We start from the raw sequence: 23,177 nt of genomic DNA on the forward strand, positions 1-23,177 counted from the left end.
TAAACAATCTGGTGCAGAGAACCAGTCCAACACTCCACAGGAATCTGCACTTTAACTGGTTCCTGTACTTGAGCACCCCCTTTAAAGCAGTATGATCTTAACTTTCTTATGATCTTAACTTTCTACCTGCTGCCCATTATCTAGGTAGCAAGCCAAAGTTATGTTGCTTTTAAGAGTTCTCTTAAATTTCATGTATGACACTACCTCCTCAGTCAACAAACTTAATGAGATTTCTTACTAGAGATGTCACACAACTGTACTTTAACCATATTCATAAGCAGTAAACAACTAATATTATCCACCTGTATCACAGAAGCACAATATACATTAGTGGACTGCTGGTAAGTGAGAATTAGATAAAGAACTATCTAAGAAGGATGTCGGAAAATAAAAATGACAGAATCTTTTATGAAAGTTATTTAGAAAACAGGAGGTTAAGATTTTAAATGCAAACGGTAGTAATAAATCTCATTTCTGATGTAGTACATGAAAACCCCAAATCTACAAATACATGATGCTAACATATCTTTGTCAACCACTTTTTAACATTCTCTTGTGGCTTACTGCTACATTTAACTTAAATGGTTGTAGAGTATAAGACCATTTTTTAAAACAATCTAATATACATACATTGAATACCATTACCACTAACTCATCCCTCAAAAGTTTTGTAGGGCTGAAAATGTGTAACTTATGTGCTTTCAGTTCTCCATCACCAATGGTCTAAACAGATCAGTTCTCCATCACCAATGGTCTAAACAGAAACAACAAATCTGGCTCTCCTCGTGAAAAGCTAGGGATTCAGGCTGGAGGAAACAGCAAGACGCCCACAGCCGGCACTGAAACCTAGTTCTTAAAAGGAAACCCTTAAGGTTAAAACAACTTGACAAAAGACCTAGAGCATTTTTACTGCGGTTAGGCTCTTTACAATTTAGGATCTACTTACACATGGAAGACGGCGAAAACTAAAAGCAAACAGGGGAAAACAAATCAGAATAAAACACAAATACACGAAAGCTCTTCCAGTAAAACAGATTCAGAAATTAATGTGCAAATCAAAATAAAGTTAACATTCATTAAATAAGCTTGTTAAAGGAATTGATAATGAAATGGTTGCTTCTCAAGTATTCTTTTTCTAAGCGTGGAAGGTGACTCCTATCTATCATTAATAAAGTATACGTTCTTTCAATAAATGAGCGTATGTTGTATTTGGAGCCCAATACTTTGAACACTACAAAGAAAGACAACATTCTGAAAATCCAGTTTATTTTCCATGTGGTGGACAGATCCAGTCAATGTGATCAGTTTTTCTGCATGTGTAATAATTTATCAAAATAAGTTTTTCCACAAGACTTTTCCATCAACTCTGAAAATCCTGGACTGACAACATACCCAAGTAAAGCTCTTGAAAAATTGCCTCTTAAATTTGGAAGGAAGTGTGGCAAGTCTTCCCATTTACTGCACTGCAAAGGGCTAAAGAGCAATTTATGTTTAAACGGTGACTAATACAACATTTGAGATCAGGAAATTAATGTTTTAGTGCACTTGCTCCAGTTTTAGCCGGCATGCTACATTGTCCTTGTTTGGGGCACACAGAGTGGACTTGATCTCCATTGTACGAAAAGATAGACTCTGCAAGCAAAACAGTGTAAGCTGCCTTTTTTTTTTTTTTCTTAAGACCTGGACATTTTAAGACAGAAGCTTTGCAAAACATTACACATTTTTTATTATTAAATGAGAAATCTCATTTGTTACATCGTCACATTGCTAGTCAGAGAAATGCTGCAGTGATGAAGAAAGTCAATGTTGGATCAACCAAGTCCTCATTTCTACAACATTCATTTACAAAGAAATAATGTTCAACACAGCCCAACACAATATTCTTGGTTTTCTTCATACTGAAGTCCCCAAAAATCATCTTCTAATGGGGTATTTTACTACATAAATTATAGTTCTTCATTTTTACAATTCACCCCAAACTGCATGAGATGTATCACACTAAAATGTCTAAAGCTGTTAGGAAATCCTTCACACGTCGTCGTCATCAGAGGTGTCGCTGCTACTTGTCTCTGTGTCAGCATTCTCAATGGGGGGTGTGAAAGTGCTGTTTTTCCAGGGTCCAAACTTGAAGTCACAGATCAGGCCGTTTTTCAAAATACCATTTTTTCTCAGACCATTCTTCTGTAACTGAAATGGCAAAATACATTAACAAATTAACTAACCTTTAAGAGTAACCTACAAGTTAAAAATATTGCAAGTCAATATAGTCATGAATATAATAAAACTACTATATTCATATCCAACCCAGAAGATTATGTAGGGGTAATTAGGCCAAGTGAGCTAATAAAATAATCCCAAAGAATAATTTTTGTGGGAAGAACATTAACCACCTACCAAATCACAATAGCTACATTAATGTGTTATATTAATGTAATAGAAGGGGCACAGATATTGGACCAAAATCAACTGTGAAAAAATCTCAGTAAAAATAATTTCTTTCAAGTATCAAATTTATATACCTAAATGTCTGGATTCTCCAAGAATATCTAACTTTATATATTTCAAATATAGAAAGGGGCTCCTAAAACTAATTACTCCTCTGAATTTTCGTGTTACACAAGGGTAGGTCAAAAAGTATTGTTCAATATCATGGACATTTTTACTAAACAAAATATAAAAGCTATTTTTTCTTCAATACACCCATAACGGCAGCTTTTCTACCTGTCCAACTTTTCCCAGAAGAATTCTGCACTCTTCATTAAGTTAAAATGTCAGTTTTGGCATACACAAATTATGTCTTTAATTTTGGGGCGGGGGGGGGGGGGGGGGGGGGGGGGGAGGTGAAGGGGGCTTTGAAAGAGTAAGGTTAGGGTTGTAGGATGAATGGGGTGGTTTCCCAACGAAATTCTTCCAGCACAGTCCTTGTTGTCCTTGGACGACCCAGTAAATCTCCTGGGAGTCACTGTTTTGAATGGACCGTGTGCTCTGAATGGTACTGATAAATGCAAGGCTCATCCCTGGTTATGATTTGTTCCATAAAAATCAAATATATTTGCATAGATTTTGCAGCTGATGGAAAAGCGAGTTCTTTGAATCAGCTGACCTTTGCACAATGCTGCTGGCGTTCACTAAGTCAAAAGTTTCCTATGGTCAAGATGCTCGCCTCAAAATTCATAAAGAACCACATAAGGTACCAACTTTAGCAGCTATCAGTGGCAATTCTGTGGTCTTCTTCCACAACCTTCTGGACTATCGCCAGTCTCTACATTCATCAAAGCTTTTCACCTCTCCTTAAGATGTTCTATCTATCTAAAAACCTGTTTTATGTGTGTCGGAATTCCTGTAAACGTGTTGCAAAGCTTCAAAGATTTGGGAAGATGTACACATAAGTTTGTTACACAGAAGTTTGGGCCTCAAAATCCCATTCTGTTTTCTGAAGGTACCCTGAGACTAGGAAAGGATTTACTCAAAAGAATTTGTTACTACCCACTCATCACAAAGACTTGTTAAATGTAAAACATTTTGTTTGGAATAAATCCATAAACGGAGGAACTGGAACCCTAGTAGCAATACTTTTCTACTTGCCTTTGCATATCAGATTAATTATGGTTTACATGTAAGATCAATTTTGATATTGTTAAATCCTGCAGGGTTCCCATTTCAGATAAAAACCATCCTGTACTGCCGTTTCCCTACATTTTAAGATTTGTAATTATTCCTCTTCTAAGTATTGCAATCAAGTTCCCACATAATTATCCGAGTCTAGTTTTCCAAGCTATCCTTTCACTGTATACTTTACACAATACTATACTTTCTCATTTATAAATATGATCACTTTGCTTATCAAAAAGAAAGTCCAGTGTTCCCTATTCAATAACACAATCCACAATCTTGACATGACAATCAAAGTCCTTCATGATCTAACCCTACTAGATCTTTTCAGCCTTGGTATCCTGGCTAAAGGAACAGATGCTATAGTCAGTCAGATTTAAGTCCAAATTCCAGTCCACTACCCAATACTTAAAAAACTCTGTGAGCCTTAGAGGAGACCCGGTGGCTTACTGGTTACGAGTTGGGCTGTGATCTGCAAAGTCCACTGAAACCACTAGCCACTCCTCAGGAGACAGACGCGGCTTTCTACTCCCATATCTTGGAAATTCGAGGGCAGCTCTAGCGAGCCCTATAAAGTTGCTATAAGTCATTATCAAGTCAATTACACTGATTTTTTTTAACTTAATCATTTTATTAGGGGGCTCTTACAAGTCTTATAACAATCCATCATTCATTTGTATTAAGCACACTTGTACATGGTGTTGCCATCAACATTTCCAAAACATTTTCTTTCTACTTGAGTCCTTGGTATCAAGCTCCTCCTTTCCTCTCTCCTTCCCCACCACTTCCCACCCTAGTGAATCCCTAATCAATTGTATCTTGTTGTTATTTCATGTCTTACCCTGTCTGTTACCTCTCTTCACCCACGTGTCTCTTACTCAACCCTCCTGGGCAAGGGGGGGGGTGGTGGGGTGGTGTGTGTGTGTGTGTGTGTGTGTGTGTGTGTGTATGAGAGAGAGAGAGAGAGAGAGAGAGAGAAAGAGAGAGAGAGATTGATTTGGCTTTTTTTTTTTTATGATCCTCACTGATCTACAGAACAGGGATAATAATAGTAAGGTAAAACTTCCCTAAGACAGACCCTGTGTAAGGAAACCTGTCCAGGGGTGGGTACAGCATTTTCCACTCAAGAGCTAGAGAGAAGTGGTAATGCAATGCCCTGCCAGAGGATGAAAATCTTTAAGACCTAGAAAAGTAAAGCAATCTCAAGAGTTCAAACTCTCACAGGTTTCACTGTATCTACACACAAAACCCAGAATCACTTGGAGCTAAACCAATGTTATTAGGGAGATCATACACGGTTTCATTAAAATTATAAATGATTCACTTTTGAGAATCAATTCAAGCTCTCATTAACTGCATTGTTATAACTTGCATAAACTAAGACTTACTCAGGTAAACAGATACAGAAGCATTCTATTACTATTATGACCTTCACCAAAAAAAAAAAAAAAAAAAAAAGCCCATCCTATGATCCTACAATAAGCTCCAGCTTACCCTGTACCATATTCTTTATTCACTCCTTAACTCGGAATGTCATTCCCTCATCTTACCAAACTTTCATTGCCATCATCAATGCTGACTCATAGCGACCCCCTGTGGGTTTCTAAGATTGTAACTGTTTACGGGAGTAAAAAGCCATCCTCCTCCTGTAGAGCTGTGGGTGGTTTTCAATTGCCAACCATGCAGACTGCAGGCCAAATCATTAACCACTATACTACCAGGGCTCCCTAGCTTACCAAAGGCCAATTAGAATCCATCTCCCTAATGATGCTTTACCAGATTTTTGTAACTAGACGCAATCGCTAAACTAATCCACTACAACTGAAGTTCAATGCGGGTGACTTTTGTTTGGTTGGTTTTCTTGCTTTTTCCCAGTACTCTTGAACAACTCCCAGAATACAGTCATCTTAAATATTTTTAGAACAGTTTCCACAATGCTATACACTGGAAATCATTCTCTATTCATTAAACTGTTAGCCCTATGCAGAGTTATAACATCTGGGAATGAAAATTAAACTCAATATGAACAAAACTATAAAATTTCTAAATGATGTAGTGTGAAAAGCATATAATGTATTCTCAACATCTATTATCTTCCGGAGGCTATATACTCCAGCAAACATTTCATAACACTCTTTCAAAAAGTAAATTATGGGAATATAAAACATGAGTTTAAAAAAAAAAAAAACATGAGTTTTAGAGTATACAATTCTGCATTAAAAAAGGGAAAAAAGAATGAAGGGTTAAGCTATTTGGGAAGCTACTGATTCACATAAAAACAAAACTAAAGAAAGCTATTCTGGGGAACGATAAATCCTAATGACACTACTAATTCCTATCGACTCAACAGTCCAAGGTTTAAAGAAGTCATCAGTGTAGACTGCTTAAAAGAGGCAATTCTGACATAAAATGTGACCTTTTAAGTCCTTAAATAAAAGCATGCAAAATACCCTAATAAAACAATTAAAAAATCATTTCTATAAAAAGAAAAGGAACAGATTGCTCTGATTAAGGAAAAACCAAAATCTAAGCTCACTGCCATTGAGAAGCAACCCTGTAAGTTTTGGAGACGGCAACTCTTTGTGAGAGTAGAAAGCCCAGTCTTCCTTGCCTGATGTGAAAACAAGCTTTTATGATCCCAGTTTTCTTACCTGTTCACTAATAACTTGGAATTCTCTCATTTCATCCTCAGTTAAGGGAGCACATGTTTCATCATTTTCACTATCTTCCTGCCAGCCCATCTCCTTTAGCAATCTGAATAGGGAAGAAATCGGTAAGTTTAATTTGATGCTTCATATGATCTACTAGACCAAGTGCCCAAAAAAATAAAGTAGAATTTCTAAATCCATGGCTTGAATAGCTTTCTTAAAATGACAGAATTAAGTGCAGTAAACTGACAATAAGAATGAACTACTTGTTTTATCTTTCATTGTAAATCCAGGTTATAAACCTAAAATAGAGAATACCAAAAATGGTTTTGTTAAATTCTTGTAGTAAAAAGCAACACTCTCCCATCTGCTTTTCAATACCATATTCTTCTCTACCTGTTAGGACTCCATTTCGAAAAGATTGAAATATCTTACTCACTGCCATTGTGGATTTCCAAGGCTGTAACTGTTTACACGAGTAAAAAAAACGTCATCTTTCTCCTACAGAGCAGCTGGTGGTTTTTGAACTATTGCCCTTGAAGTTAGCAGCCCAATGCACAATCCACTACACTACCAGGGCTTCTATTTCCCATTAGTCTATAAAATCATCTCTTATGCACATTCTAACCACAAGCTCAACACAAAATTCAATTTGAAAAAAAAAACCAGTATGTTTTACAATAACTAAAAACTTTGGGGGTTCATTCTGTTCTTAGAGAAATCTAAAATACAGAGGAGCAGAAATGCAAGTTTAGGTGGGACTACTGTACATAGGAAACAATTGAAAATTTAGTGGCTTCGGTCAGGCACACCTGAGTCCTCAAAGTGACACCCTCACCACCTTCAATACTCTGTAGTCGTTGGGCAGCAGATTTGCCCCATGCAATCATTTCTGAGTTACTGACCGCTGCGTCCTTGCACACCGATTGTAGATTCAAGCAAAATCAAACCCTTGACAACTTCAACCTTTTTCTCTAGGTTGTTGTTGTTTTCTACTGCAGGGCTTCTTACATGTCCACTATTGACCTCTTTTCACTCAATAAATTTGCAAAACAGAAGTTTGCAAAACAAACGCTGAAATTCATCATGGTTTGGTTTTTAATTAAATTTTGGTTGCTGTATGTTAAGAAATCACATTCAAAAATTTTCTCAGTAATTTTTTTTCGAGACAAACGCTCCACATTTTTATGAGATCCATTATGAGGTCAGGATGCAGTTTAAGCAGCTTTGGTCTATTGGTACGGTTTACAAAGACTTTTCTTTACATCGAGTCACAATCCATCCTAAAAATCAACAAGTCCTCCTTGTTTTCAACTAGCAAGGTGCTGCAGGACAAAGGTTTGTTAAAGCCTTCCTGATACTCTTCTTCTTGATGAAATCCACCTTCTCAGATTTGCTCAGCACACAGACTAAGTATAGTGAAAAGACTTAACTTTGCTGCACAGCTTTCCTGATTTTAAGCCATGAAGTATTTATTCCCTTGTCTATTCGAATGACCGCCTTTTCGTCCATTTTTATCAACAATTTATATAGTTTATTATGACCCACATAGTTGAATACCTTCACAGTCAATAAAACAAGTAAACATCTTTCTGGTATTCTCGGCTTTCAGCCCAGATTCATCTAACATGAGCAATGATGTCCTTTGCTTCACATCCACTTCTGAATCTAGCCTGACGTTCTAGCAGGTATCAATGCACTGTTTCAACTATTTTTGAATACTCTCCAGGGAAATTTTGCTTGCATGTATATTGACAATATTGCTCAGTAATTTCCACATTTGTTGAGTCAACTTTTGGGGGAATGGGTAAAATTATAAATAGCATTCAATCAGTTGGCTAGGTACATAGATGTCTTCCAAATTTCTTGTCACAGACAGACAAATCAGTGATTCATCAGCTTTTAGAACCATTTATCAATTCCTGGAGGCTTGCTTTTCACGAAGGTGTGGCTTGGATCTTTTCATTATTCCTCATATGTAACCTCTTGAAATGGTGGTTGGTCCACCCATTCTTGCTGTTCAGAATAAAATCAGTGCATTCTTTCGATATTCTCTTGATGCTTCCTGCAATATTCGGAATTCTGACCTATGAATCTTCAATATTGCAACCCCAGGCTTGAGCTTTTCTTCTTTCAACATGAGAGAGGCTGAGCATGTTATGTTCTTCCTTTTTGCCTTTCTGACTCCAGGTTTTCACACTAACTACAGGCATTAACAATGCTCTGCTTCTTGAGCTGCCTTTTCAGTATTTCTGTTCAGTTCTTTTATATCATCATTTCCTCTATTTACTTTAGCTACTCTAGGTTGAGGGGTAAGTTTCAGTTTCTTCTGATATCCACTTTGCTCTTTTCATTATTAGTGATCATTTGCTTTCTACTGGTATGATGTTCTTGATGTCATCCCACAACTCATCAAGTCTTTATTTATTATTGTTCAATCTGTTCTTGAAATGGTTTCTAAATTCAACAAGATCTATTCAAGGTTTTATTTTGGCTTTCATGGACTTGTTTTACTTTCCTTTAGGTTCAACTTAAATGTGCACAGAAACTTATTGTGTATTCCACACTCAGCCCCTGGCCTTTTATTTTAAAAAAAAATTGGCACAGACTTCACAAATCATACAACTTAATCATATTAAGAGTTGTGCAATAAACATCACAATTTCTATTGTTACCTACCCATTTCTGCCATCTTCTCCCCTGCTATGCTATGACCTTAGGTAATTATTAATCCAGATACTGTCTCTATAGATTTATCCTGGATTTCATATACAGAAAATCATTCAAAACAGTAAGCAAACCAAAAACAAATAACCTCAACTGAAAAGAGCACAAGATATTGATAACTGATACGTAAGACAGGTCAAAAGAAGGACCAGATAAGGTATTAACATTCTGACCTAACTACATCTACCTGGCCTTGTTTTCACTGATAGTACTTTGCTTCTCCGCTGTCTCTTCCTATATATGTAGTCAACTATTTCAGTTACACTCCATCTGGCAAAGTCTATATTGCATTGTTACCAATCAGGTGGTTGGAAAAATTTGTTTTTAGTTTTATAAATAATTTTATTGGGGGATCTCTTACAGCTCTTACAACAATCCATACATCAACCGTATCAAGTACATTTGTAAACATGTTGCCATAATGATTTTCTTTCTACTTGAGCCCTTGGTATGAGGTCCTCTTTTTTCCCTCCCACCCTCATAAACCCTTAATAAATAATTATCATTTTCATATCTTACACAGTTTGCTGTCCCCTTTCACCCGTTTGTTGTTCGTCCGTCGTACCCACCCAGCCCCACCCCCGTGGGAGGGGTGTTTAATACACCAATCCTTCCGATCAGCTCCCCCTTTCACAAAAGTCTTTTCAACGAAGTCACTGGTCTTGCAGAGTCCTATCACAGAGTATCCACCTTTGTTTCTATCACCAACATAATATTTTCTATAGCTTGTTCCTTGTTTGTTTCCAACTTTCATGTTCCAATTGCCAATAATGAGCAATGCATCTTGATGGCATATTTCATCAGTATTAGACTGAGGAATTTGGTCAATTCTTTAATTTCTTAAGCATTAGTTTTATTGTGTAGAAACGTGAATGATAGTTACAATGACTAGATGTTCTTTGTTGTTCTTGTCAGGTGCAGTCAATTCGGACCCACAGCAACCTTTACGCACAATGGGAACCCAACCCTGCCTGTCCTGTATCATCCTCACATTTGTTCCTATGCTGTGAGCCACCTGAGGCACTTTGTTAATCCGTGTTATAGAGAGTTCCTCTTTTCTGCTGCACTCTGCTTTACCAAGCATGTCATTCTACAGACACTGGTCTCTCCTGGCATGTCCAAAGTATTTAAGATGAAGTCTCGCCAGCCTTGCCTCTAAGTGCTCTGGCTGCACTTTTTCCAAGATGAACTTGTCCTTTTGAAGTCCATGGTACTTTTCCAGTACAATTCACACAATGATTCTTATTCAGTCTTCTTTACTCAATTTCCAATTTTCACATGCACATGAGGCAACTGAAAATACCATGGCCTGGGTCAGGTGCCCCTTAGACCTCAAAGTAGCATCCTTGATTTTCAATACAATAAGAGGTCTTGTGCAGCAGATTTCCAAGCAAGATAAAATCCTTGACAACTTGAACTTTTTTCTCCATTTATGAAGATCTTACCTATTGGTCCAGTTGTGAGGATTTTGGTCTTTATGTTGAGTTGTAATCCATAGTGACGGCTGCAATCCTTGATCTTCGTCAAGTGCTTCAACTCCTCCTCACTTTCAGCAAGCAAGGCTGTGTCATCTGCATATCAAAGGTTGTTAATAGCCTTCCTCCAATCCCGATGCCACATTCTTCTCCATATATTCCAGCTCTGTACTTATTTGCTCAGCATACAGATTGAATAAGTAGGTGAGAAGATACAACACTGGTGCACACCTTTCCTGATTTTAAACCATGTCCTGGTAGGTGTACAGATATTATCCTATCACAGACAGCAACGGACTTCGAGATCTTAAATTATTGTTTTTGACAATGTGATGCCATTCCTTTTGAATGTGGTTTTTCCCCCATATAGTAAACCATTATTGTCAGATTCAGAATGGGGAGTATCAGTCTACTTAAGCTCATTAATACCTAGGTTTATCTATCTTTGTGCCTTTTATTTCCATTATTAATAACTTCCAATGGTCCTAGATTCCTATTTGTACATTCCGGTTTCTGATTATTAATGGATATTCACAGCTATTTCTTCTCATTTTGAGTTATACCTCATTAATAAATACAGGTCTTGAAAGTTTTAATCTATCCACTCATCAAGGTCGACACTATTTTGAGGAGACAGTGAGAGGTTGTCTACAGACACAAAGCCAGTGACACACATCTGTGTAAGAAAGAACATTATATCAAGAATTTATGACATGACAGAAATGTATAAGAAAGCACATGCTACTGTATGTATAAGAACTTTATATCGAGAATTTATTACACGATAGAGGAAATGTGTAAGGAAACACATGCGACTACTGTATTAAGAGAAAACTGTTTACAAGAAGCAGCCTTGTTAAAATGAAGGGATAGAGACCTCTCTACAAGGGTGCCAGACGTGAATTTCTCAGAGCCAGACTCATGTAACTGAAGGCCACTGATTCAGAAAGGTAAAAAGGAATGTAGGAAAATAATAGGGCAGTGGGTGCAGAGTCTCGTGGACCCAAAATCAGTGATATAGTGCTGATAGCTCCCAGGTTGGTTCCCAGGGTCACTAGCTCACATGGGGCCATCCTTGGACACAAACACCGTCCTAGAAAGCAAGGACGGCTAAAGAACTAGAGAGAAGTCCCCAGAAAAAAAATAAAAGGGGGGGGAGGGTGGGGGCGCCCCGCACCGCCACCTTTCGTAAAACCCTTTTTCCCGGTAGGTGAGCACTGAGCAACTTGCTCTGAGTTAGTGCACCTAGTAGCATCTACTGGGAAGGTTCTCTCTAGTCACAGTGAATTTTTTTCGTAAAAGCCGTTTGTTTCCCTCCAACCTCATTTTTTTTAGGGGGTGATGACCAATTTAACAGGGCGCAGCTGTGAAATTATGTTTCTTGCTCGGGGAAAATGCCACAGAAACTGTTGTTTTCTTTTTAACACAGCTTACAAGGACAGCACTGTGGGAACATCTCAAATGTACAAGTGGTTTTCTTGTTTCAAAAAAGGTAAAATGGGGATTGATGACAAACCTCGTTCTCGACATGTCAACTTCCTTAAAGGACAAAAATGTCAACAAAATCCGTGCACTTGTGCTTGAAGACCAAAGACAGACCGCTGAAGAGATGGGGAAGTTATCTGGACTATCTTGGAGCTCGGTTCAGTAAATTTTAATGAAAGATTTGGGAATGAGGAGGGTCGCCGCAAAATGTGTGCCTCAGGTTCTGACTGACCAGGAAAAAGAGCGTCAAGTGGGAAAATGCCATGCTTTGAAAGAACAGCTCCAAAGTGACTCAGACTTTTCCCCCCAACACCATTACCGGGAAGGAGACATGGTACTATTCTCACAACCCCAAAAGCAAACCATCAATCAAGCCTGTGGAAGATGCCATCGTCACCTCACCCTAAAAGGCTGGTCAAGTGAGTCAAAGATCAAGACGACGCTCATTTGTTTGTTTGTTTGTTTGTTTGTTTTATGTGAGGGGGAATAGTGCATTTGGAGTTTGTTCCACAAGGTCAGGCTATTAACCAAGCTTTCTATTTAGAGGTTCTGAAGATGGCGCAACAGTGTGCGACAAAAATGGCCTAATTTGTAGCAGACAAGAAACTGGTTTTGCCATGGAAATTCACCTGCTCATGCAGCCATCTCAGTGCTCCAGTTTTTGGCAAAACCCAGCATCCCTCTCTTGCCCCTTGCACCTTACTCACCTAACCTTGCTCCACGTGACTTTTTTGTTTCTGCGAATGCAGAGGGACTTAAAAGGACAGCGATTTGAAGACATAGAAGAGGTGAAGAAGCAAACAAGGGAGGTGCTGTCAGCCATCCAAACACGAGTTTGAAAAATGTTTCCAAGAATGAAATCGCAGATTTGACAAATGTATTAAATGTAATGGTGTTATGTTGAAGGTAATTAAGTTGTTTTGTAAAAATAACTTCAAAACAGCTTTGGAAAAAAATTGCGGGTTTTGGGTACCCCCGCCTGTGTGCAAGCCAGCATAAAAGCTCACGGCCACACAGCTCCTTCCCTAGTCACAGTATTGAGCTTCCAAACTAAGGAGCTCATCTCTCAGAACTGTATCTGACAGTGTTCTGCTGCTGTTCGTATGGTTTTTTTCAGCGGCCAGTTCTTCAGAAGTGGCCTATTTTTCTCCTCTTTATCTGTTCTTAATTTGGAAGCTCCACTGAAATAAATTCACCATGGGTAATCCTGCAGGCATTTCCAATATCATGCTTCCAGCATCAAAAAAACCCCAAAAACCAAAAAACCAAGCCACTACAGTATGGTAATCTGACACACAAGTAGAATTTTTTTTGTGTGTGTAAAACCTAGTTAGATGTTATGTACTAAATTTTTATCTAAATACAAGTACTTAAGTTTCATCAGATTGGCACTGACATTTACCACTGGCTGAATAAAACTATTTTAAGGAAACGGTTGCATACAAATTAGAAGGGGAAGATTACAGAATTAAAACAAATGCTTAAAACAGTTAACAATGGGAGGAAGTGGTATAAATGCTATTACCACCCTCTGGGAGTGCCTTCAACTGACATGGAAAAAAAAAGTATGTAACGGTTATTGACTGGATAAAAATTTGTTCTATTAAGCCTTCACCTAATTAATGATAGAGTTAAACAAAATGCTTACACTCTCACCTGTAATAATCACAGTCACATCTAGCAACAAAATAATAATCCGTAGATAACGTACAAATAAGTGCTGAAAGAAACTGATTAAAGAGGTTCAGGAAGGCTATAATGTCTCATGAGGTGGAGAAATGTAGACTGGGATATTAGAAAGTTAACATAGAAATATTCTCCCCAAATAAAAAAATAACAGAAATTATTCAACAAATTTAAGCACACTCCAGGTACTAGCAATAAAGTAGGAAATAAAATGGGAAAAAATATTTTGTCCTTATGGACATGCTAAGTGAAAATCTTAAATTGAAACTATATATAAATTCAAGATTTTGCAGACCATATAAAAAACTTAAGTCAAAACCCATAGACTTAAGGGGGAAAATTGTAAAACCATAACAAGGATCTTTTAAAAATAGAAGTAAATCTTTGTGATTTGGGGGTTAGCTAAGATTTTCTTTTCTAAGACACCAAAAGACTATCACCCAGGGTGTTAGAGTTTTGTCAACTTGATTGAACCAGGATTCTCCCTGGTTTGGCAGTTAACACCTAGTAAACCACTCTGACATGATCTAACACAATGCAATCTTAAATCAATCGTAAGCATCCAAAATGGGATAAAGTCAGGGTGGAAAGCAATAATATCCTTACTCAGGTCACAATGCTGGTATTATTTAAGTGGACACTGAGAATTTTTTCTGCTGCCTTATTTCCTAACAATCCTGGAGGGTTATCAGTGGCATGCCACCTGACCAGCAAAACTTAAGATTTTTTGCCTCTGTAGTCATAAGCCTAACCTGCCAATCTCAACATTGTTAGCCACCTGGGAAGTACATAACTGAAAATCAAAATAATTTACGACTAAATAGTTTATGTAATAAAAAGGTTTATGGTTAAATAACAAGTGCCAGTGTGGAGATGAGGGAACTAGGTGAGGGAACAGACCTCAGACACTGCTGATGAGAATGCAGTCACACTGGCAAACAGTTTGGCTTTTATAAAATGTTAAAACATAGAACTACATGTCAGCAATGCCACTCTAGAAAAATAAAAAATATACTCACACAAAAATTGGTACATGAAATGTCTGATAACAGCATTATTCCCAATAGTAAGAAAAGTAAAAGCACTCCCATATCCATTATTTGGTGAACAAAATATGATTCAGTTGTAAAGTGGAACACTACAGGTATAACTGGGAGGTAATGCAAGTTCTATTTCAATTACCGGAATAAAGCGAGTATTTCAGTAAAGCTAATCACCTGTTTTAGTTTATCAATGCGTACTGAAGTTTGTTTATATATTGTGTACATTTATTTTTATATTCTTGTTTATATTTATACTGAAATATGCTAACAAAATGAAAGTATGAAATAGCATTATGAAAGTCTGAAATATGAAAACATGAACATTTAACACAGAAGAGATACAAAGCAATCATATGCTATTGAAAAATTGGCACTTATAGATTTGTTTGACATAGGGTTGCCACAAATCTTTGTTTAAAAATAAAAAAGCATTGTCTGAAAAGCACAATAAAACCAGGAATGCTGTATTTGGAAATAAAATGTACTGATACAGACATCATGGATTAACCACTAAAACTTTTTAAGTTACAGAAGCCAGACCCAAAAAACCAATGTGATTCTATTTATATGAAATTATCCAGGAAGAGACAGAAAATATAGTAGTAGTGGTTGTCTACAATAGAGAAACGAGACTGGGCTTTGGGCTCCACGCCACCCCCCACCCCCAAATTGGGCTTCTTTTGGGTGCCATGAAAATGTTCTAAAATTAAGGTTATGCTGTGCCTGTATACAATTCTGTATTAAAAACAATGACATGCACACTGAACATGGACAAATGTATGATATGTAAATTATATCTTAATAAGCACAGAAGAATATCCAAATCTTAACTACAGAAAATGGCAGGCAAAAAAAGTAAACATAACTACCGACCTGTGTTCTGCCTCAAGTGAACTTGAAAGAACATCAGTTTGTGGAAAGGTTGAAGACCGAATGATCTGCTGGGAAATCACTGAGGCATTGCCATTCTCTTGTGGAATTTCACTTTCATCAAAGTTTCGGTTTATATCCCTTTCTTGGTGAGGACTATTGCTGTTATGCAAATTAAATGAGTCGTCGTCCTGAGTTTTAGGAAGGTGGGAAAGAAAAAAAAAAGAATACTCCTTATCAATTATCTTATAATCCAACGTTTTGCATTTACGCTGAAAAATTTCTAAGTAGCATCTCTGATGGTTTAGGCCCCACATGGGGTAGCAACTGGGCCCAGATGCCCTTCCTGGGCCGCCCTACACAATGTACTTTAGGCAGAGATGATGACCAGGCCACAAAAAGGATGAGGCCTCCCATTCCTATTTGTCTGAAAGGTCTCTGCTTGCCCATGAAAGGGGTGGGGCGATGTCCTGGCAGGCCCACATACATAAGGTCTCAAGCAAGTAGAGGTAGGGCCAGGCAAGGGTCCACAGCTACCATGGAGGGTGGTGAAGATGAAGAGGTGGCTCCCAGTCCTGTGCAGCCAAGGGAGATGAAAGATGAGTATCGTCTCAGTGCAATTTAGGTGTGGGCTGCCCGAACAGTGAGGAGGGGGTGGAAGTGGTGAGAATACTGGCACCTAAGCACAGGTCCTGGTTCTCCCATAAGGTTCTGGAGTTGTTGGAGCTCATGCTTGCAGGTGTGTAACGAATGGGTGTACAATTACTGAAACTTTTAAATAAATTTATCTAGATTCCCATTGATAATATATAAATGCTATACTTAAAATTATTAAATTTAGGAGTTATTTGCACAAGGATATAAAATTAAGACAGCAAGCATAGCCACAGCTTTTGGACAATATTTTTGCATTATTTTAAACACAGGGACTTTTTAGCTCACATTTATAGAACAAAAGCAAAAACAAAAGGGTAAAGGCAAGTAAGATAAGAAAAATGTTATGAACACGACTTTTTTTAAATTTATTTTTCAGTAGGATCACCACAATGAAAAAAATCTAATTTAAGAAGGAAGAAGGTATTACTTACACAACTTTAGGGAGATAAAACTATTATTAATTAAAAGTTCCTAAACAATATTTGACCAAGTAGTATTTTAATGATGTTAATGACAGACGTGACAAGGGTACTACAAGTTCAATTACCTTCTCTGAGCCAGCGTGGCTCTCATCTTCATGTTCTTCTTCTACTCTGTCCCTTTTCAGTGCTTTCAAAAATTCACTCTTCTTATCAGTACGCATTCGTGTCAGTTTGGTTAGACGAGGTTGCTGATTAAGTTTGTCAACAGGTGAAGAGGAATTTGAGCGGTTACACTAAGAGAAAATTCAGAAATATTGATAAATACATAGGCAGAAACAAATGTCAAATTTACAACTCATTATTCTACCTTTATTCACATGCAAACTGGATTTTAAGATTTTTACCCTTTTTTTCTCAATGAATATTAGTAAACTAAAGCATTTTCTTAAAGCCTATTTCCACCCTCCAAACTATGTAATTAGATACCATTCTAAAAACTGAGCCTGGAGCTGTCTATATATTTCCGTAATGCTGCACTATCTAGAAAAGCAGCATGCAAACGGTGTTCTACAGAGTTCTAGAAATTAATAACAGCACAAAGTAATATACTTTATTTATGCACAAGATCGATAGGGAAAGATTTCACCAGAGACTATCTGTATGGAAGGTGTAAGGAGAAGGAAAGGTGGTATGTACTGTAGTAGTTTTATTCTGGTTCATTCGTATTTTCTCTTTTGCCTGAGAGTAGAATACCACAACCCCACAAATAAAATTATAATTTCAATCATAGAATTGTAATATTTTAAGGGAAGGGCTATGGGTAGCTAATCATTCCTAGATTATTTATTGTGGCTTTAGATTACTTATAGGGTACAGACATGAGGAAATAAATACCAAGTTTCCATGGCTAAGTGGTCCCATGGCTGACCCATGACAAAGAAGTGTAACACAGTATTTTGATGTGGGTAATCTACTGTCGAGCAAAAGAGAACAAAGCTAAGTACTAAAAAACTCTGTGCCTCAACAATAGGAGACCAGCACTAGAAGGCTCCTTGCTATCACTAAAGGCCATTCTAATTAGGGCCACAATAGATGGATCCTATAGAAAGTAAGATGTGAAACAGAACTCAAATTCTTAAAAAGTCGGAAAAAAAAAAAAAAAGAATTCTTAAAAAGTCTGGGCTTACTAGACCCAGTTGAAGCTAGAATACTGCTCAAAACCATCACCTTAAACCATAAACTCCATGAACTACAAAAATTATCTTTTAATTAAATAACAAATTGGCTAATAAAGAATGTACCTGTGAATACTATGCACCTTAAACATAACCTATGATGTCAATCAGTCAAAAATTATTCTGATGCAATGATTAAACAGTATGAAATTAAAAGAAACCAGATTAACTGAAAATGAAACCAATGGCACTGAACAATTTACTTATCAATAGTTAAATGGTAACCTCATTTGCAGGTACATTTATTTATACAGCAAAGACAATAAACTTACATTTAAAGGAGGGTAGGGGAATGTATATAAGGGAGTCATAAAGTTTCAGTATGATATCCAAAACAAATTCAGATATAACAATATAACCACACGTATCCTTTGACTCTAGACTGGTCATCAAAGAACACCTGGTCAACTGAGAAAAACATGCCTGAGCATATGTAGAGTCAGTACAGCAACACTCGTCTTCTTCCCCTAACTCAGTGTTAGCACTGATTAAAGGCCCACCACCTTCAAAAGTAGAGGCTAATGTAATATGTATCTCACTCTTTCATCACTATAAAGTAATGCTAAATTCATAGTATGTTTTCACAATATTTATTTCAGATTAATGAGTGGATTGCATTCACCTGTATTATTTTCTCTACATTTAGTTTGGAAATTTTCATTAAAATTTTTTTAAAACAATCCCTATACTGTAGTCCAAAAATTATTAGCAAATAGAAGTATATACATTTTTTAGAAGTATATAAATTTTCTGAACAAAAATATCTTATTTTAATGTTTACTTAACCAAGGTGGCTTTATTTGGTGTGTGAATATTTCATTCACATGTGAAAATTTATTCTAATTTATAACTAAATTATCAAAAACAAAGTATAATTACATTCCTCAGGAATAATTGTTAATGCCATACCTCTTTCACTGAATTTGTTGATGGACTAAAATTCTTGGCAGTTGATTTGAAAGTATTAAAGTTGCCAACACCATATGTAGACTCATGAGGGAAAGCAGTTCCAACTTTATTTTCTTTAGTTTGGCTTTTCCATTGTGTAGGCTAAAGAAAAACATACAAATATTACTAGTTATCAAAAGGAAGCGGGGGAGTGATCTGAAGGTGAACACATTTAGCTCGTAAAAATAATTATTTTTCTAATACTTATTTTAATCACTTCTACAAGGATTTCTTTCATTTTCTCTCTTTTCCTCCAAATATGATGCGCCTTAGGTTTCTTTCACCAATGTTAAGGAACAACAAATGCAAGTTTCAAAACATAAAGCTGAATAGCAAGGCAACAGCATTTACAGTGCATGAACCAAACTTAAACTAGCAAATAAAAAATTGTACTACATTCATTCACTACCACCAATACAAGAAAACATATACCATATACACTTGAGTATTAAGCTGGCCCGAATATCTGCCAAGGCACCTAATTCAACACAAAAACTGTATTAAAAATGTGCTTTAAAAAACAAAAATACTCGGCTTGTACTCAAGTATATACAGTATTTACATCACTAACAGATAATTAATGGCACAAAATGAGTCAATCTTTCTACTTCAGAACCAGCATCCCTTCCCTATGCTTGGGCACAAAATTTTAACATTCTTTTAAAAGTAAATAAACTGATACTAAGTCAAATTGGCATTTTTAATACTTTAGAACTTACTTTTGTGGGCGGAGCAGCAGGTTTAGGGACTAAGCCCTTATAAACACTTGGACCAGTCCCGTTCTTAACTGGCTGCGACTGAAGATTTCCCACGAGTGGGAATCCAGATAGCTGTAAGTCTTTTGTATTACCTTTCTTAATGACCAGCATTCTGGGAGCTCTAGATTTAGGATTCGGAGGATATTCTGCATAAATAAAGCACAGGCAAGAGTTATATATCATTTCAAGCTTTACATAAAATAGAACTACTGAAAGGTATAGTATATTCCAAATTTTCATTTTATATATATATATATCCAAAATAGCAAGTCTTTCATATAAAATAATAAAGTAAACTAATAGCTGTATTTATCCTTTAAAAAATAAACCAAAAGCATAATCCAACATTAGATGAAAAGAACTAAACAATGCCAAGAAATATAAATGAACTCTGCTAGACATAACAAATCAAAAGTTACATTCTAACATTTTTCATTAACATAGAAAAATTGTAAATTCCATCCTAATCGCTCCTAACTCTTAAAATATAAAATGTTCCCCTTTTGTTTTTTAAGAGTGGTTCTATTTCCATGATTCCTTTTAATTTTTTTACCTCACTGAAATGATCATGAACAAGGATGTATTTCTATATCTCTAAGTTATGACAAATGAAAGAAACATCTATTTTCACAATACCAGTTCATTCAAGGTGTTACTGACCATCTAACAACACTCGGGACATTCTGCAAGGTGCAGGCCAACGAACTCGATCCTGCTTTCTGTAGACAGTACTGGAATTATAAACGCTAACTACAAGCATTCTCAAGGCTACAGCCCTTGTTAAAATTATGAAAAACACTAAATCAATGCACATGTTGTGAACAGATACTATACATGATCATTATTGCTGTGAGGTAAGTCTTCTTTCCCTTAGACAAATACGGAAAACCTGTTTCATTTGGTAGTTGGAGAGTTTAGAATAAAAATATTAGTTCAAAAAAGAACCTCAGAAAATCTAAACAAAATTAGCTCTGCCTATGACATAGATTTTAGTGTTGTTGCCCTGCTCAACGCAAAGTGAACTAACCTTCCTACTGGATCACTTCAAAAAATCATAACTAACCAGGGACTTTTGGGGGAGCCCAGAGAGACTCTGGTTCACCTGAGATTACAAATTTTCCAGAAGGTAGGGCTAGTATGGTAGTTTCTTTTATTACAATGCATAATAAAAGAACAAAGACTCAGAGCAAACTGAGAAAAGACTTATTTTCTCTCTCTCTCACACACACACACACACACACACACACACACACACACAAAACCTAGGGAAAGCATTCTAATTCCTGCCCAAAAATGGCCACCATGGTAGGCTAAGAAAAACATCTTCAGGCACAAAATGACAATGAATGTATATCACCATTGTATATCTTTTTCTAAAGAAATTACACAAGTAGGTTGTAAGAAAATAAAGAAGTGAGGGAACCGATTACAAGGAACTATCTGTGACCTCCTCCCTGGGGGACAGACAACCAAAAAGTGGGTGAAGGGAGACGTCGGACAGGGCAAGATATGACAAAATACCAATTTATAAACTATCAAGGGCTCACGAGGGAGGGGGGAGCGGGGAGGGAGGGGAAACATGAGGACCTAATGTCGGGGGTTTAAGTGGAGAGAAAATGTTTTGAGAATGATGTACAAATGCGCTTTACACAATTGATGTGTGTATGGATTGCGATACAGTTGTATGAGCCCCTAATAAAATGTTTAAAAAAAAAAGAAGTGAATAAATAACAGAAATTGTACTAAATATATTTTTTGCAATTATTACTTTTGAAAAATGACTTTTGAAATTACTAACAATAAGAGACAAGAAAACCCTAAACGCCTAGAACTCAAAATTCCTAGTTTAAACATGAAGTATGAATGATGTTGGGAAACAAAAAAGATATTGAAGCAGGACAGTTATATCAATGCACCACAACAAAATAAAAAGCTAATTTAAACACAACTGATAATATGGCATTAAGTACACAAGTTAATCACACTCTTCCCTCCTCTAGACCAGCAGTTCTCAACTTGTGGGTTGCAACCCCTTTGGCGGTCGAATGATCCTTTCTTAGGAGTCACCCGATTCATAACAGCAAAATTAAAGTTATGAAGTTAGCAACGAAAACAATGTTATGGTTGGGGGGCCACAATATGAGGAACTGTATTAAACAGTAGCGGCATTAGGAAGGTTGAGAACCACTACCCTAGACCCTTTTGTAGTTAAAACTAGAAAAACAAGTGGAAACCAAATGCAAAAGGAAGGAGGGTCATCAACAAAAGTGATTTTGACACATATTTCTAGAAGGAGAAATAAATGCAAAAGCCTCAATCTAGATAGGGTACACACAAAGGAATCCAACAAACTATGGGAGCAAACTGCCTTGTGAATTGGGACATGAAAATGCCAAATATCACAGTGTAAAAATGATCTTTTTTTTCAAACACATGAAATCAAATACAAAACAAAACCCAGTAACCAGGTGCTTGGTTTTAAGTTTAAAAGAAAAATCCTAGTAAATTCTGAAGACATATTTTAAAAGCAGAAGGAGAATAAGACCACACAGAAAGTTGGAAAGTGTGAAATCTTTTTGTAGCTATTCAATCTCTCAGTAAAACTGCAAAGGCACCAAGAGGGATAACAGAAAAGTCATAAGTTGTATTAATTTTAAGCCTCTACCGAGTTCCTGACTGTAGGGCTTAGTTTGTATAAAACTGGATTTCTAAGTATTAATAACTAGAGGGTCAGTGAAAAAGAGGAAGATCCTCAACAAGATAGACTGATACAGTGGCTGCCAACAATGGACTCTCAAACCTAACCAAGGATTGTGAGTTGGTACAAGACTGGAATACTTCCTTCTGTTGTCTACAGGGTTGCTGTGAATCGGAACAAATTCCATGGCACTAACCACAACAGTATTGAGCAGCAAGGAAAACTCTGGTCACGTGCACTATTAAGTGACAGCAGGATTTGCTCTCCTTTCTGTACCATCACATTGAAATTCATTATGTTTTATTTCCTTATCATTGTGACAAAAATAACAAATTTAATATGTACACAAAAACCCACAGACAAGTGAAAGGGAAATACCATCTGAATTAACTATACTATCAAAATAATTCACAACAATTTGAAGGAAAAACTTAAGCACAAAAGACAAACTTCTGTACCACAGCAATTAAATTCCTGTTGAGATAACTAATTTTGATTCAGAAAACTAATCTAAGATTATTTTTATATTAAGTGACACTGTTTGAATTGTTCGGTTTTGAAGTTTTAAATAATTTGAAAATATCTTGGTTTTAAGCACACTGGATTTTACTGTTATAATTTATGTTAGTAATGAGGTTATAAAATTTCTTTCATAAGGTTTCCTACACTATTCATTTAAAGAAGAACAGGCTTACATAGGTACACTTTCTAAATAAAAACTATTTATACAAAAGAGCAAAAGAATTTTAATGTGACCTTGATGCTCTTAAGTGGTATACCAAATATGGGCACAACCTAGGTTTGCCACCAAATTATATATACAACTTTCCTCTAGTTCCTAAAGGTTTCCTCCCCGCTCCCACTACCATGACTCGAATTAGATCTTGCAAGTCTGGCTAGACCAGAGGAGGTA

At 36.6% G+C, this 23,177-nt stretch overlaps 1 protein-coding gene across 3 annotated transcripts in view; it reads right to left on the bottom strand.

Moving 5' to 3' along the window:
• Positions 1-1,249: 1,249 nt before the first annotated feature.
• GPBP1 (GC-rich promoter binding protein 1) overlaps positions 1,250-23,177 on the bottom strand; it is an 81,183-nt gene continuing 59,255 nt past the window's right edge. For all 3 annotated transcript variants that reach the window (XM_045285124.1, XM_004703601.3, XM_004703602.3), the window contains 6 exons: positions 19,528-19,712; positions 18,770-18,910; positions 16,751-16,918; positions 15,550-15,737; positions 6,264-6,366; positions 1,250-2,187 (listed from right to left, as the gene is read on the bottom strand). In XM_045285124.1, coding sequence (XP_045141059.1) covers positions 2,029-2,187; positions 6,264-6,366; positions 15,550-15,737; positions 16,751-16,918; positions 18,770-18,910; positions 19,528-19,712 — 944 coding nt within the window. In that variant the 3' untranslated portion in view covers positions 1,250-2,028. The remainder of the gene's footprint in view (positions 2,188-6,263; positions 6,367-15,549; positions 15,738-16,750; positions 16,919-18,769; positions 18,911-19,527; positions 19,713-23,177) is intronic.

This window comes from Echinops telfairi, unplaced genomic scaffold (genome assembly GCF_000313985.2).
Source record: "Echinops telfairi isolate 266 unplaced genomic scaffold, ASM31398v2 ScPeMD7_7469;HRSCAF=8507_1, whole genome shotgun sequence".
Lineage (NCBI taxonomy): Eukaryota > Metazoa > Chordata > Mammalia > Afrosoricida > Tenrecidae > Echinops > Echinops telfairi.